Source organism: Megalops cyprinoides, chromosome 23 (genome assembly GCF_013368585.1).
Source record: "Megalops cyprinoides isolate fMegCyp1 chromosome 23, fMegCyp1.pri, whole genome shotgun sequence".
Taxonomy (NCBI): domain Eukaryota; kingdom Metazoa; phylum Chordata; class Actinopteri; order Elopiformes; family Megalopidae; genus Megalops; species Megalops cyprinoides.
Window position 1 is genome coordinate 23,088,828 of NC_050605.1, and position 13,212 is coordinate 23,102,039.

Consider the following 13,212-nt stretch of genomic DNA (forward strand, 5'->3'; position numbering starts at 1 on the left):
CTTTCCAGGACATCCCAGAATCCAAGGAGCAAAGAGGGTCCGAGGATGAAGAGGAGAAGAACTCGGACGAAGGCTTCATGGGCATGACGCCGCTGCTGCAGGCCCACCACGCCATGGAGAGGATGGAGGAGTTTGTGCACAAGGTGAGTCCCCCCCCCCACCGGGCTGATCAGCTCCACAGCGCCCCCTGCTGCCACACTGCAGGCCTGCAGATGGGGGAACACAAGGTTGGAGAAGTGAAAACGTGTTTGTGCGAGTGAGCGCGCGCGTGTGTGTGTGTGTGTGTGTGTGTGTGTGTGTGTGTGTGTGTGTGTGTGTGAGACCCTGGCTGTCTGGTCTGTCACAGTCAGACCTATTCAGGCTGCCTTTTCTATTGAAGCAATGGCTGTTCCTCTTCTAAAGAAAGTCCCCTTGCAGTGCGAGGGTAATGGCTTCCTGCTTCCTCATTTTAAAGCCACTCGATCCTCTGAGTCCAGATGGCAGAGTCCCTGTGAGTGCAGACTCCGTGTGACGCGCCAGGCTGATCTGAGTCTCGCTGGAAGGCTGTTTGCTGAACTGTATCAGCCATGTAAACAGGCCTGAGATCTCCTGGCTGTGGGAGGCCCAGCAAAGCCTGCACACCTTCGCATCCCCACTGCCGCTCAGCAGACCCCTTTCCCATCATCCTTTGCTGCGAGCGTGAGGGGCAGAGTAGTCACTGAGACCGGGAGCAGGCCTGCTCTCTGTGTCACTGCAGGTCGCCTCCACAGAAAGGGGGCAGAATAACAGGCTGCTGAAGAGCAGAGACCCCTTACCCCCCACTCTCTCAGATGCTGAATAGCAGAGACCCCTTACCCCTCACTCTCCCAGCTGCTGAAGAGCAGAGACCCCTTACCCCCACTCTCCCAGCTGCTGAAGAGCAGAGACCCCTTACCCCTCACTCTCCCGGCTGCTGAAGAGCAGAGACCCCTTACCCCTCACTCTCCCAGCTGCTGAAGAGCAGAGACCCCTTACCCCTCACTCTCCCAGCTGCTGAAGAGCAGAGACCCCTTACCCCTCACTCTCCCAGCTGCGTACTTCCTGCAAGAGGTTCACACAAACCAGCCTCAGACGTCTTTCCTGGGCCCAGCTGCACTGAAGTGTGACTTCTTCATTTTGCCAGCAATTAACATCTCTGTGTTTAATATGTATGAGAAACAGCAGCACACATGTCAGACTCTCACACCAGCCTTTAAGCACCGCCCCAGAGAGCCCTCAGCATCAGCAATGTGTGCTGTAAGAATGCCCCATCAGGTAACCCTGCTACCTGCTGCCGTGCCTGAGTGCTGTATTAGCCTGCCCCATCAGGTAACCCTGCTACCTGCTGCCGTACCTGAGCGCTGTATTTACCTGCTGCCGTATCTGAGCGCTGTATTAGCCTGCCCCATCAGGTAACCCTGCTACCTGCTGCCGTACCTGAGCGCTGTATTCTGCTGACTGTGCCGATAGAGATACAGAATGTTCAGGTTTAGCTGTGTGGCAGCATAGCACTGAATGGGGAATGTGGAGGACTGTCTCTCTGCTAACACCCTCTCAGCTCAAAAAAAAATTGTCTAAGCTTACCATTAACGCAGCCTATTAACACACAGTAATGTTTCATCCGTGTTTGAACAGTGCTGGTCTTTTATGGCTTGGAAACATGTGGTTGCCGCTGTATTTCATGAGCAGAGGACAGCATGTTTTTGCTTCTGGTTACCAGCGCTGGTATTCTGGGGTGTAAGTGATTCTGCAGATGTGATATCCTTGAACTTGTTTTGAACTAGTGCTTCCAAGAACATGGCTTTTTTAGCCCCTCCTAACCGGAGCCTCTAGGATTTCAACAATGTAGACAGAGAAGTCTGTTCATATGCAACTGATTTTTTTATGACTTTGTTTAGCTTCCTTTTACTCCCTCAGTTTATTGGGATGTGTAAGTTCCACACACACATCCACTCTTAGTTGACAACCTTATTTCTGTATTCAGACAGAAGGGTATAAGGCTGGAGCATGTGTTCATAGACCTTATGGATGCACAATGGTGTTGGACTCTTCTTAAGACTGAGGATCACAGACACACAGGCAGGTCTGTGGGCTGCACTGGTCCCAGCTGCAGAGAAATCTCCTCTCGTTTTCCTGTAGCTCGTTGTAATAACAGACCCTTACCGGTTTATTCAGAAGAGCAGTTATGTCTGGAGGTTTTCTAATCGAGCCGAGCTCTTTGTGACGCAATTACTAACTTAATGAAAGTGTAGTATTATTTAACAGGGCGGTTTTAATTACAGTCGGCAGCGCAGTGATGGGAGGTGGCGCAGGTGAGGATTTAATGGAGTGAGTAACTGTCAGCTCGCTCCCCACTCGGCTCCCAGCTCGGCTCTGATGGAGGAGGGGGTCTCAGGGGTGTCCCCCGGAGAGCTGCGCCCCCGTCTGTGTTTAACGCTGCCTCCTGTCTCCCTGTCCCAGGTGTGGGAGGGCCGGTGGAGGGTGATCCCGCACGACGTCCTCCCTGATTGGCTGAAGGATAATGACTTCCTGCTGCACGGCCATCGCCCGCCCATGCCCTCCTTCAGGGCCTGCTTCAGGAGCATCTTTAGAATCCACACCGAGACCGGCAACATCTGGACTCACCTGCTGGGTATGACGCGCACACACATGCACGCGCGCACACACACACACACACACGCAGCGCAGTGCATCCCGACGCCACCATGAGAGCCTCTGTGGCTGTGTCCGCCCACCTGCTACGAGGGAATGACTTGCATTTTCTGATACTAAAGCCTACCGGATGTGGCAGGCTCTGATATTTGAACAGAGCAGCGCAGGCAGATATCAGAGTGAGTGTTGTGCTGCCCTGCTGTGGTTATGGGTAATGGAGTCCACCCTGTACTCAGTGTTGCATTGGTCTGTTTGAGAGGCCTGGAAAGAGAGGACAGATGCCAGATCTAATGCCTACTGCCCATCCTCTTAGAAACCGCTGTAATGTGCTGTAATATTCACCCACCCATTGAGTGTCTCACTCACGCTCTTACACACACCTAACTGCGGCCATGAGAGGTGAGGTTACTGTGCAGTACAAGCGTGCTTAGCTGTAGTGGCTAATTAGGGAGGAATATTTACGCTGCCGTTAACAGGGAAGGTCCGCAGCCCTGTGAAGGCAGCAGAGATGGGACTGCGGGCCCTCGACCGTGTCCCGCACAGCTGCTACACAGCAGGCTGCTCGGACCCCAGCAGCACCGCACTGCCCTGCCCGAAACACACAGACACAGCAGACTGCTCTGACCCCAGCAGCACCGCACTGCCCGGGACACACAGACACAGCAGGCTGCTCTTACCCCAGCAGCACCGCGCTACACAGACACACAGACACAGCAGGCTGCTCGGACCCCAGCAGCACCGTGCTGCCCGGGACACACAGACACAGCAGGCTGCTCGGACCCCAGCAGCACCGCGCTGCCCGAGACACACAGACACAGCAGACTGCTCTGACCCCAGCAGCACCGCACTGCCCGGGACACACAGACACAGCAGGCTGCTCTTACCCCAGCAGCACCGCGCTACACAGACACACAGACACAGCAGGCTGCTCGGACCCCAGCAGCACCGTGCTGCCCGGGACACACAGACACAGCAGACTGCTCTGACCCCAGCAGCACCGCGCTGCCCGAGACACACAGACACAGCAGACTGCTCGGACCCCAGCAGCACCGCGCTGCCCGAGACACACAGACACAGCAGACTGCTCTGACCCCAGCAGCACCGCGCTGCCCGGGACACACAGACACAGCAGACTGCTCGGACCACAGCAGCACCGCGCTGCCTGGGACACACAGACACAGCAGACTGCTCTGACCCCAGCAGCACCGCGCTACACAGACACACAGACACAGCAGACTGCTCGGACCACAGCAGCACCGCGCTGCCTGGGACACACAGACACAGCAGGCTGCTCGGACCCCAGCAGCACCGCGCTACACAGACACACAGACACAGCAGACTGCTCGGACCACAGCAGCACCGCGCTGCCTGGGACACACAGACACAGCAGACTGCTCGGACCCCAGCAGCACCGCGCTACACAGACACACAGACACAGCAGGCTGCTCGGACCCCAGCAGCACCGCGCTGCCCGAGACACACACACTCAGGAGGGCCTGGGGGAGAGGAGGGAGGGTGAGAGGGAGAGACGGGGGGGGGAGAGAAGGTGAGAGAGGGGGAGGGGGAGGGGGAGGGGGTGAGAGGGTGAGAGAGGGTGGGGGTGGAGAGGGAGAGACAGGGTGGAGAGGGGGAGACAGAGGGAGGGAGAAAGGGGGGGAGAAGAGGAGGGAGTGGGAGAGGGGGAGGGAGGCCATAAGAGAGGAGTGAGATATAGAAAAGAGGAGGAATGGGAGACTGAGACCAAAAGAGAAAACGAGTGACGGCTAAGAGTAGACTATACTGGTGGAAACAAAAGAAATGAGTGTGGCACGAGCGGCCATTACAGGCTGGTTTAGGGTGATGAGAGGTAATGAGGTAATCTGGAGGTATTTAGAATCTTAAAATATTGTTGCTTGAAAGAAGACTGATGATGGTTTTCTGCTGCTTAAAAAACCCCAGGGCCATGTTTTGTGAGTGTTTATGATTTTATGATGTATTTGTTTATTCATTGTGTTAACTGAATAACATTGTCAGCACATTCATGCACAAACATGCTGTGTGTAGAAAGTGAACTAATGAGCAGATTTTGCACATGAACTGTTTGGTACTGCCCCCTAGTGTGGAGTCCTGGCATTGCTCTTGTACTTGAAATGTGTTACATTAAAGAGATGAGAACTGGATGTCTTTGAGTCCAGCTGCACTATGAGACGGTAAAGATCATTCCTGCAGAATATAAAAAATGGTTAGCTGCATTCTGTGCTCTCCAAATTTAATAGTCAATTATTCTTTTGGACTGGACGCTTGATAATATTTGTCAAATACTCAGTTGCAGGGTGTTCAGAAAGACACAGTTTTACTGTAACCTGCAGACTAAGCGGTTTCCTTTTTCCCCCTGTGTGGTGGTCTTTCAGCATGTTGTGTAATGGAATAGCCTCGCGTGCCGGTTCCTGTGCTCTGCTGCTGATGCTATGACATGGATATCACGGCTGTGTGCTTCAGCTGCACACAGAGGTCCTCTCAGGGCTGAACGCTGTCCTGATCAGCAGCATAAGTGGCTGGACTGAGTTTCTCTATTAAACTATTTCTCTGTCAGAATATGTGTGAATATATGAGTTATGAATGTATTGATCGATGAATGAAGTAGTTATTAAATTAGTCATTAATTAGGTACATATTGTTCATGTTTAATGCCCAGAAATAAAGTATAAGTTAAGGAATTGAGCATTAAGGAGGTACCAGCTGCACTCAGCTGCATTGGAGCACAACTCAAATATGTGGCTTTGAAGTCACTGCAATTCAGTCGCTGTCATTACACGTCAGACGTTGTTATTGATTGACATGTGGGCCAGACCAGGCCCCAGATTGGTCTGACTCAGACTGACTGACCGTCCTGTTAAACGGTCATGTGATCACTGAACCGTCCCCCTGCAGGGCAGAGAGAGAGAGAGACCATGGCCCCAGGCAGACCGCTCGGTGCGGTCATAATACCCTTTCTTCATTCTCACTCCATCTCTATCATTGTCTCCCTCTCAAGTTCAGTTCATTTCAGCTTGCTTAATTACCATGACTTTGGATATTTTCAAAGCATACAACATAAACAGTGTATCTGCAACAACTGACACACACACACACACACACGCACACACACTTAAAATAAAACCAGCCTGGGTCCTCAGACTCCGCATGTTTTCTCCTCTCCCAAGAGGGTGTCTGGGAGGGTTTCTGAGTTGTGGGTAGATCTGAATTATTTTAGGAAAATGATGTTGTGTCTCTGCATATTTTTAACCCTCTCCCTCCCTTCTCTCTCTTCCTCTCTCCCTCTCTCTCCCCCCTCTCCTTCTTTCTCTCTCTTTTTCCTTCCCTCTCTCTCTTGTTCTCACCCCCCCCCCCCCTTTGTCTCTGCAGGCTGTCTGTTTTTCCTCTGTCTGGGCATCGTCTACATGTTCCGGCCCAACATGTCGTTCGTGGCCCCGTTCCAGGAGAAGATAGTGATTGGGATGTTCTTCCTGGGGGCCATCCTCTGCCTGTCCTTCTCCTGGCTCTTCCACACCGTGTACTGCCACTCGGAGGCCGTGTCCCGCGTCTTCTCCAAGTAAGTCGTGCGTCCTCACAGGGGGGAAAGGGCTATAATGAGCCAGCCTGGCTGTACAGTGGGAAAGGGCTATAACAGGCCAGGCTGGCTGTACAGTGGGAAAGGGCTATAATGAGCCAGCCTGGCTGTACAGTGGGAAAGGGCTATAACAGGCCAGCCTGGCTGTACAGTGGGAAAGGGCTATAATGAGCCAGCCTGGTTTCAGCTCTACAGTGGGAACGGGGTACCGCAGTGCTGGACCTGGTGTTGTGCCTGTAGGTTCTGAGCTTGTGGGTGAGCCCATACCCCCAGCTGACCTCTGCTCCTGCGGGCAGGCTGTGGCTGGTGTCTCCAGGGTTACGGTAACTGCGGCTCCTCTCAGCGCCGAATAGCAGTATTGATCACGTGTCTGGCTCAGGGGTCATTTGCATAATGGAATTGAGGGCCCACTTCATGGCCATCACTGTCCGGCATCCATCAAGGCCGGGATGAAGTGGGGACTGCAGAGTGCATTGTGGGATACTGAGGGTGTTGCTGTGTGTGTGTGTGTGCTGCAGGCTGGATTACTCGGGAATCGCCTTCCTGATCATGGGCTCCTTCGTGCCCTGGCTGTACTACTCCTTCTACTGCTCCCCGCAGCCCTGCTTCATATACCTGATCGTGGTCTGCATCCTGGGCATCTCTGCCATCACCGTGTCTCAGTGCGACTTCTTCGCCACGCCGCAGTACCGCGGGGTCAGGGCCGGTGAGTCCGTCCGTCTGTCTCTGTCTGTCTGTCTCTCTGTGTCTGTCTCTGTCTGCATATATATGTGTGTCGGTCTATGTGTGCGCGTGTGCGCGTGCATACGTGAGATACCGTATGTATTAAGTGTGTGTGTGTTACTGTATGTATTAAGTGTGTGTGTGTGTGTTGGTGCGTATGTCTGTGTGTGATACTGTATGTATTAAGTGTGTGTGTGTGTGTGTGTGTGTGTGTGTGTTGGTGCGTATATCTGTGTGTGATACTGTATGTATTAAGTGTTGTCAGATAGTTGCCGCCGAGTTCCGCAGGGACGTATTTGCTCCTCTCTAATGTTGTATTTGTATGTTAGTTGGTGAGTATTTAGATGGCGCTGCAGTAATTTGCAGTCTTGTGTTGAGCTGATGTTTGCGGCGCTCATTAGCTCAGCTGCTCACGCTGTGTCCCTCCGGAGCTCCTCACTCTCTCCCGCTGAGTCACCACGCTCTCCGCACGCAACCGGCCTGCGAGTGACACCCCCCTCCTCGCTAGCCTCCTTCTGTCCTCTCCCCTTCCTCCTCCTTCTCCTCTTTCCCTCCCTCTCTACCTCCCTCTCCCCCCTCTTCCTCCTCCCCTCCCTTCCCTCTTGTTTCTCGTCCTTGCTGTGGTGCCTGACTTGGGGCTGCAGTACTGCTCTGTGTAGCTAATTGGCCTGAGACAGTATCCTGCTTTATCAATTGCTGCTGCGTTTTCCGGAGGCAGTTTGTAGAATCCCCCGAGGCCGTGCTGACGTTTATGGGGCTGTTAGGGGCAGAGGCGTGGTGCCAGGCCAGGAGTCTGCTCTCTAACAGGCCATTAAAGCTCGCTGGTGGTGGGGGGAGGGGGAGGGGGGGGGGGTCACAGCTCCGCTCCGCTCCGCAAGGCTAAACGGCTGCAGCTGGAGAAAGCTCTGTGAAAGCGCACATGATATTTACCTAATATCACATCTCTGATCTCTGGAGGAAGTTTGTTTTCAGACTCAGTCTATTTGCTTTAGCTTTTATTTGTATTTTTATTTGTTTAATTCTGTTCATTTTTGAGTATGGAATGACTGCTGGATGATTAAAAAGTGCAAGTACATCTGTGTCTGATACTCTCTTTTAAGAGGTCAGAGGATGTGAATGTTTTTTTTTTGTTTTTTTTGTTCTCAAAATGTGCCAATAAAAGTGAGGTAAAATGCAATCCCTCTCTCCCCCTCTCTCCCCCTCTCTCCCCCTCTCTCCCCCTCTCTCCCCCTCTCTCCCCCTCTCTGTCTCTCCCTCTCAGGTGTGTTTGTGGGGCTGGGCCTGAGTGGTGTGGTTCCTACGCTGCACTTTGTGATCTCAGAGGGCTTCCTGAGAGCCACCACCATGGGGCAGATGGGCTGGCTCTTCCTCATGGCCACGCTCTACATCACTGGGGCCTGTCTGTATGCCGCCCGCATCCCTGAGAGGTTCTTCCCGGGAAAGTGCGACATCTGGGTGCGTCTGACCGCCACTGTAACACACACAGATACACACAGACTCACAGACTCTCTCACACACAGAGACTCAAAGCCTCACACACACACTCACATACACACACACACGGAAAGACAGACATGTGCGAGTGGAGTTAGCCTCTCTTTCTACCCTTCTCAGCACTAAAAACAGCACTGACCATGTTCCTGTAAAGGGGCCCCCAAACTATTTTGGGTTCCGCTGATTGAACCCAGATGTGTGTGTGCGCGCGTGTCTGTGTGTGTGTGTGTCTGTGTCTGTGAGTATGTGTGTGTGTGTCTGTGTGTGTGCGCGTGTGCGTGTAAGGGTTGCCCCCTGCTGGCAGTGAGCCGGCCCGTGGCCTGTGTTCTCCCGTCTCCCCTCCATTAGTGCTAGCTGTGTAGAGAAGCCTCTGGGCCGTGCCTGTATTTCCTCAGCTGCTGAGCCTATTTTAAAAGACCCTCTGTGGGGGGGGGGGGGTGTTTTTTAAACACCGTGGGGAGGAAATCCAGGTTATGTAGATGATGGCCATGAATAAGTAATGTGCTGTAACCTCCTTTTCCTCTGTCTGTGCAGTAGCTTAACTCCGTTACGCTGTGCAGAATCCACTCCGGTGTGCGGGTGGTGAACAAAAGCACCTCTTCACTGACACTGCTGTTTTCACGAGCTCATCTCATCTTCTGGAACACAGCCAGCCACTTTAAAAGCTATTGGAAAAAAAAAACTAATGGGTGAAGATTCATGCAGAAAAATAATAGCTATTAGGTTCTCCCAGTTACCCAAGGAGAAAAGCTAAAAAAAAACAAAAAAAAAAGCTACAAGGGGAAAACAAAGCAGATGTCAGACCTGAAAAGTCAGTGTGCAGTGTGAGCTACACAGAGTCCTCTGTGGCCCTAATGCCTCCTGTGTCTCAGAGAGAGTGTGCGTGTCTCAGAGAGAGTGTGCGTGTCTCAGAGAGAGTGTCAGAATGTTTAAAGAGGTATTGTTTAAATACCATGTTGTCTGATGGTTCTTGTCGGAAAGTGTTTCATGGTTTCTGTTCTGGAATGGAAGTCTCCGTGGAGCCTCACACTCCTAATGGCGCCAGTGAGTTTCCTCCTAATATGGAGCGGTCACTACCAGTCACTGCTGGTCTGAGGACTCTCAGTGAAGGGGAACTTTTTCAGTGAAACTGTTGCACCTTAACTCTGATACAGAATGTACTGGTGAAAAGAGGAGGTTTTCTCTCTGTAAAGCTCCCGTCTCTCCGTCTCTCCCCCCTCAGTTCCACTCTCATCAGCTGTTCCACATCCTGGTGGTGGCGGGGGCCTTCGTGCACTTCCACGGAGTGTCCAACCTGCAGGAGTTCCGCTACACCGCTGGGGCCGGGTGTGCCGAGGAGGGTGCGCTGTGAGCGCCGGCCTCTGGGGTGCCGAAACGCGCCGCTCAACCGCGCCACCAGGGGGAGACAGACCACCGGCGAGCAACACGTCTTTTTTAAATCCACAAGGATGAAACAAGAGGACGACATTAAAGGACGAGGTTTCTTTTCTTTTGGAAAACTACCTAAGTCTTGTCTTTTTCTTTTTAATAAACTGCACCAATGGGAGACATTAAGGTTCAGAAAAGAAGCATATGTATAGATACTAATAAATTATAATAGTCGCAGAGTCATAATTATAATTGTCAATATGCTAAAAATAAGACGAGAGAAACATTTTGGTTTTATTGACAAATTTAAAAGGCAAAAAAGTATGTGTGAAGAGTTTGTCTCTCTTCCATACAGGGGGGAGGGTGCTTTTAAACTGATTTTTCATGTACATAAGATTTCTAACTTTGGGTTATATAGATTTGTATTATATATATAAAAAAACAAAATCAAAAAAATGTTAAAGCTATAAGAAAAAAGTCAAATTAAAATGAACCAAGATTTTAAAAGAAAGAAAAGAGCCAAGAAGCAAAATCATGTCAAAGCGGTCATTTTTTTGTAAGAGGGAGGGGTCTGCTGGAATACCACACACTGTTGAAGTTGACTTTGCACATTAAGGTGAGACTTCCTGAGAGGGGGAGGGATGTTGGGAGGGGAGCAGCCAAAGACAAGCCTGGCCTGTGATTGGTCAGAGTCCTGGTTGACACAGAGCAGCCACACCTCCCCTGGGGTCAGTGCTGTTCAGAGGGAGGGGCGTGGCCTGCCTGTGATAAAATGCACACCTTTTTCTGGCAGCAGTTCGTAAAGGAGAGCGGTGCAGCTCGGGGGCTTTTTCAGGGTCTTAGTAACGGGAGAGCAAGACTATTACCCTAACCACCAGTTTCAGTGGACACACGTCATGCGGTGGGCCTTCGCTAGTGTACCCTCCTCCTGTCTGAGTCTCTGTGTTGTCTGCTGTGTGAACATAAAGAGACGATGCACTGAAGAAGATGCTCCACACACAGGGTCAGAGTGGCGTCACTGTGCCCCTCCTCTCACCCCCAGCACTTTGCCAGGAACCCCCGTACCCTCATCACAGGAAGAAAGCTGGGTCTGTGTCGGAGGTCAAGGGATGTGGCCATTTGAGGAGGGTTCACTTCCCTGAAGGACCTGTTCTGGTTCCTCTCCTACCATCACTGGGTGTCACCCTGTAGCCTGCAGTACGTACAAACACACAGACCTCCCTGTGCTTTGAGTCCTTTCCACAGTTCTGCTTGAGGGCTCTGTCCCACTGCAGAGCTCAGATACACCAAAGCAGAAGCGTACAGGAGCGTCTGGGCAAGTGGCCTGGGCGGAGCTATGCTAATCTGCTTTTAAGACGATTGGCTGAGAACACAACACGCAGAATGAGGGAGCGCATCAAAAAATACTTTATTTTTAATTCTATTTTGTTAAAATCATAATTAGTTTATTTTCATTCAGATATACTGAGATAAGAAAAGGGTTGTAGAGATGGTGTTTTGGGGAGCATAACCGCCCCGTACAGTGAGAAGGCCGTACGCTGTGCTGGGACACCAGGGCCCGCTGAGATTGCGCTGCATACGTGCGACGGCTCGTTGTCCCCCTGTCTGTGCCCGGTCTGTGCGCCGGCTTGCTGTGTGTGTCCACGTATACACACGTAAAACGCACACATCCGGCAAAGCACCTGCAGGGGTGAGCGTGACTCTGGGGCCGCCGTGGCCGCCATTTCAGCTCGTGTCCCTCAGAGAGAGTCTGACAGCGAGCGGCGGAGCTGGAGCCGGGACTCCGAACCCGGGTCTGAACCCCAGTCTCCCGGCAAAGAGGAGAACCAGAGGAGACATCACCTGGTAACCAGCTGTGCCAGGTTCCTGCGAGTGTGTTACCGAGAAACGGCACTCGAGTACGGTCTGCGCCAGACACCAGCTGTGGTGAGTTTTCACCTTTTTTAAACAAAGAGAGGCCCTCTCCTTCCACATCCTGAGGACTGAGCACAGGCCAGCCCAGCAGAGTCCATGGTGGGTCCAGCGCTGTTCTGGGGACGGCCTGCAGGGGGCAGTACTGTGCACTGTTGTGGGATCCGGTGTTCTTATTCTCTTTCTCTTGTGTTTGTCCTGGTGTTTCCCACATAGGGGTGCTTTGCATTCTATTTCTCATCTTCCAGAGTTGAGGCCTTGTTTCATTGTGAAATTTAAGTTAACAGACGCATTCAAAGAAACTGCTGTTTTTTTTTTTTAAATATATATATTTTATTTCTCTTTTTGCAGAGTGCATAATGTTTGTTGTTGAAGCACACGTATAGTTCTGAAAGGGTGTGTGATTGCGATAGATCTTTATATCTGCTGTATTGTTCTAATAAAAGTTTTTGAATCTAGATGTTTTTGGTAAGTGTTATTTTTCTGTGTCTATTACAGACTGAAGCATGAATGTTTGAAAGAAACTTCGGATTAAAGTTTTTTTCACAGATAACGTACCATTGAATGTATGAAGCGTATGCAGGTGTTCCCACCCCGCTCGGCTGAGCACAGTGCCTGTGCCTCTCCGCTCATGCAGCACTGATGATGCTGCTTCTCCCGTCACGTCACTGTCTCTCAGCCCCTGTCGTCTGCCGTTTCTGCCCAATCACAGCGGCTCCTCGGCTGTCTCGCCTGGGTCTGGCAGCTGGCCGGGACAGGCTCCGACCAGGCTGCGCGCGGGCATAGGGTTACCAACCAGGGGCGGGGGGACAGGCTTCGACCGGGCCGCGCCGACATAGGGTTACTGACCAGGGGCGCGGGGGCAGGCTCCGACCAGGCCGTGCGTGGGCATAGGGTTACCGACCAGGGGGACAGGCTCCAACCGGGCTGCGCGTGGGCATAGGGTTACTGACCAGGGGCGCAGGGACAGGCTCCGACCGGGCCGCACACGGGCATAGCATTACTGACCAGGGGCGCGGGGACAGGCTCCAACCAGGCTGCGTGCGGGCGTAGCGTTACTGACCAGGGGCGCGGGGACAGGCTCCAACCGGGCTGCGCGCGGGCATAGGGTTACTGACCAGGGGCGCGCGCGGGCATAGGGTTACTGACCAGGGGCTCTGGGACAGGCTCCGACTGGGCCACGCCTGGGCATAGGGTTACCGACCAGGGGCGCGGGGACAGGATACAGGGGAACTGTGGGCTCACATCATGGGAGGGGACACAAAGCATGTGGGAATCTTCTGTACTGTTCTCTAGCAGGGCTGTGGCATACTGCCATGCTGCAAACACAGTAAACTTTTATGAGTTTTACACAGGTTTACATTCATAGTGCAATGCATCAGCTAAGGCTGACAGCATACAACACATCCATCAATGCATCTTCCAGTAGCAACAAAGAAACTGCAGCTTAGATGTTTTTTTTTTTTCTAGCATTTTTA

General features: G+C 52.3%; 1 protein-coding gene across 1 annotated transcript in view; it reads left to right on the forward strand.

Annotated features, from left to right (window-relative positions):
* The window catches only part of adipor2 (adiponectin receptor 2), a 36,260-nt gene extending 24,895 nt beyond the window's left edge, over positions 1 to 11,365 (forward strand). The window contains exons 3-8 of the mRNA XM_036517603.1: positions 9 to 143; positions 2,458 to 2,629; positions 6,034 to 6,220; positions 6,757 to 6,944; positions 8,223 to 8,416; positions 9,678 to 11,365. Coding sequence (XP_036373496.1) covers positions 9 to 143; positions 2,458 to 2,629; positions 6,034 to 6,220; positions 6,757 to 6,944; positions 8,223 to 8,416; positions 9,678 to 9,806 — 1,005 coding nt within the window. The 3' untranslated portion in view covers positions 9,807 to 11,365. The remainder of the gene's footprint in view (positions 1 to 8; positions 144 to 2,457; positions 2,630 to 6,033; positions 6,221 to 6,756; positions 6,945 to 8,222; positions 8,417 to 9,677) is intronic.
* The last annotated feature ends 1,847 nt before the right edge of the window (positions 11,366 to 13,212 follow it).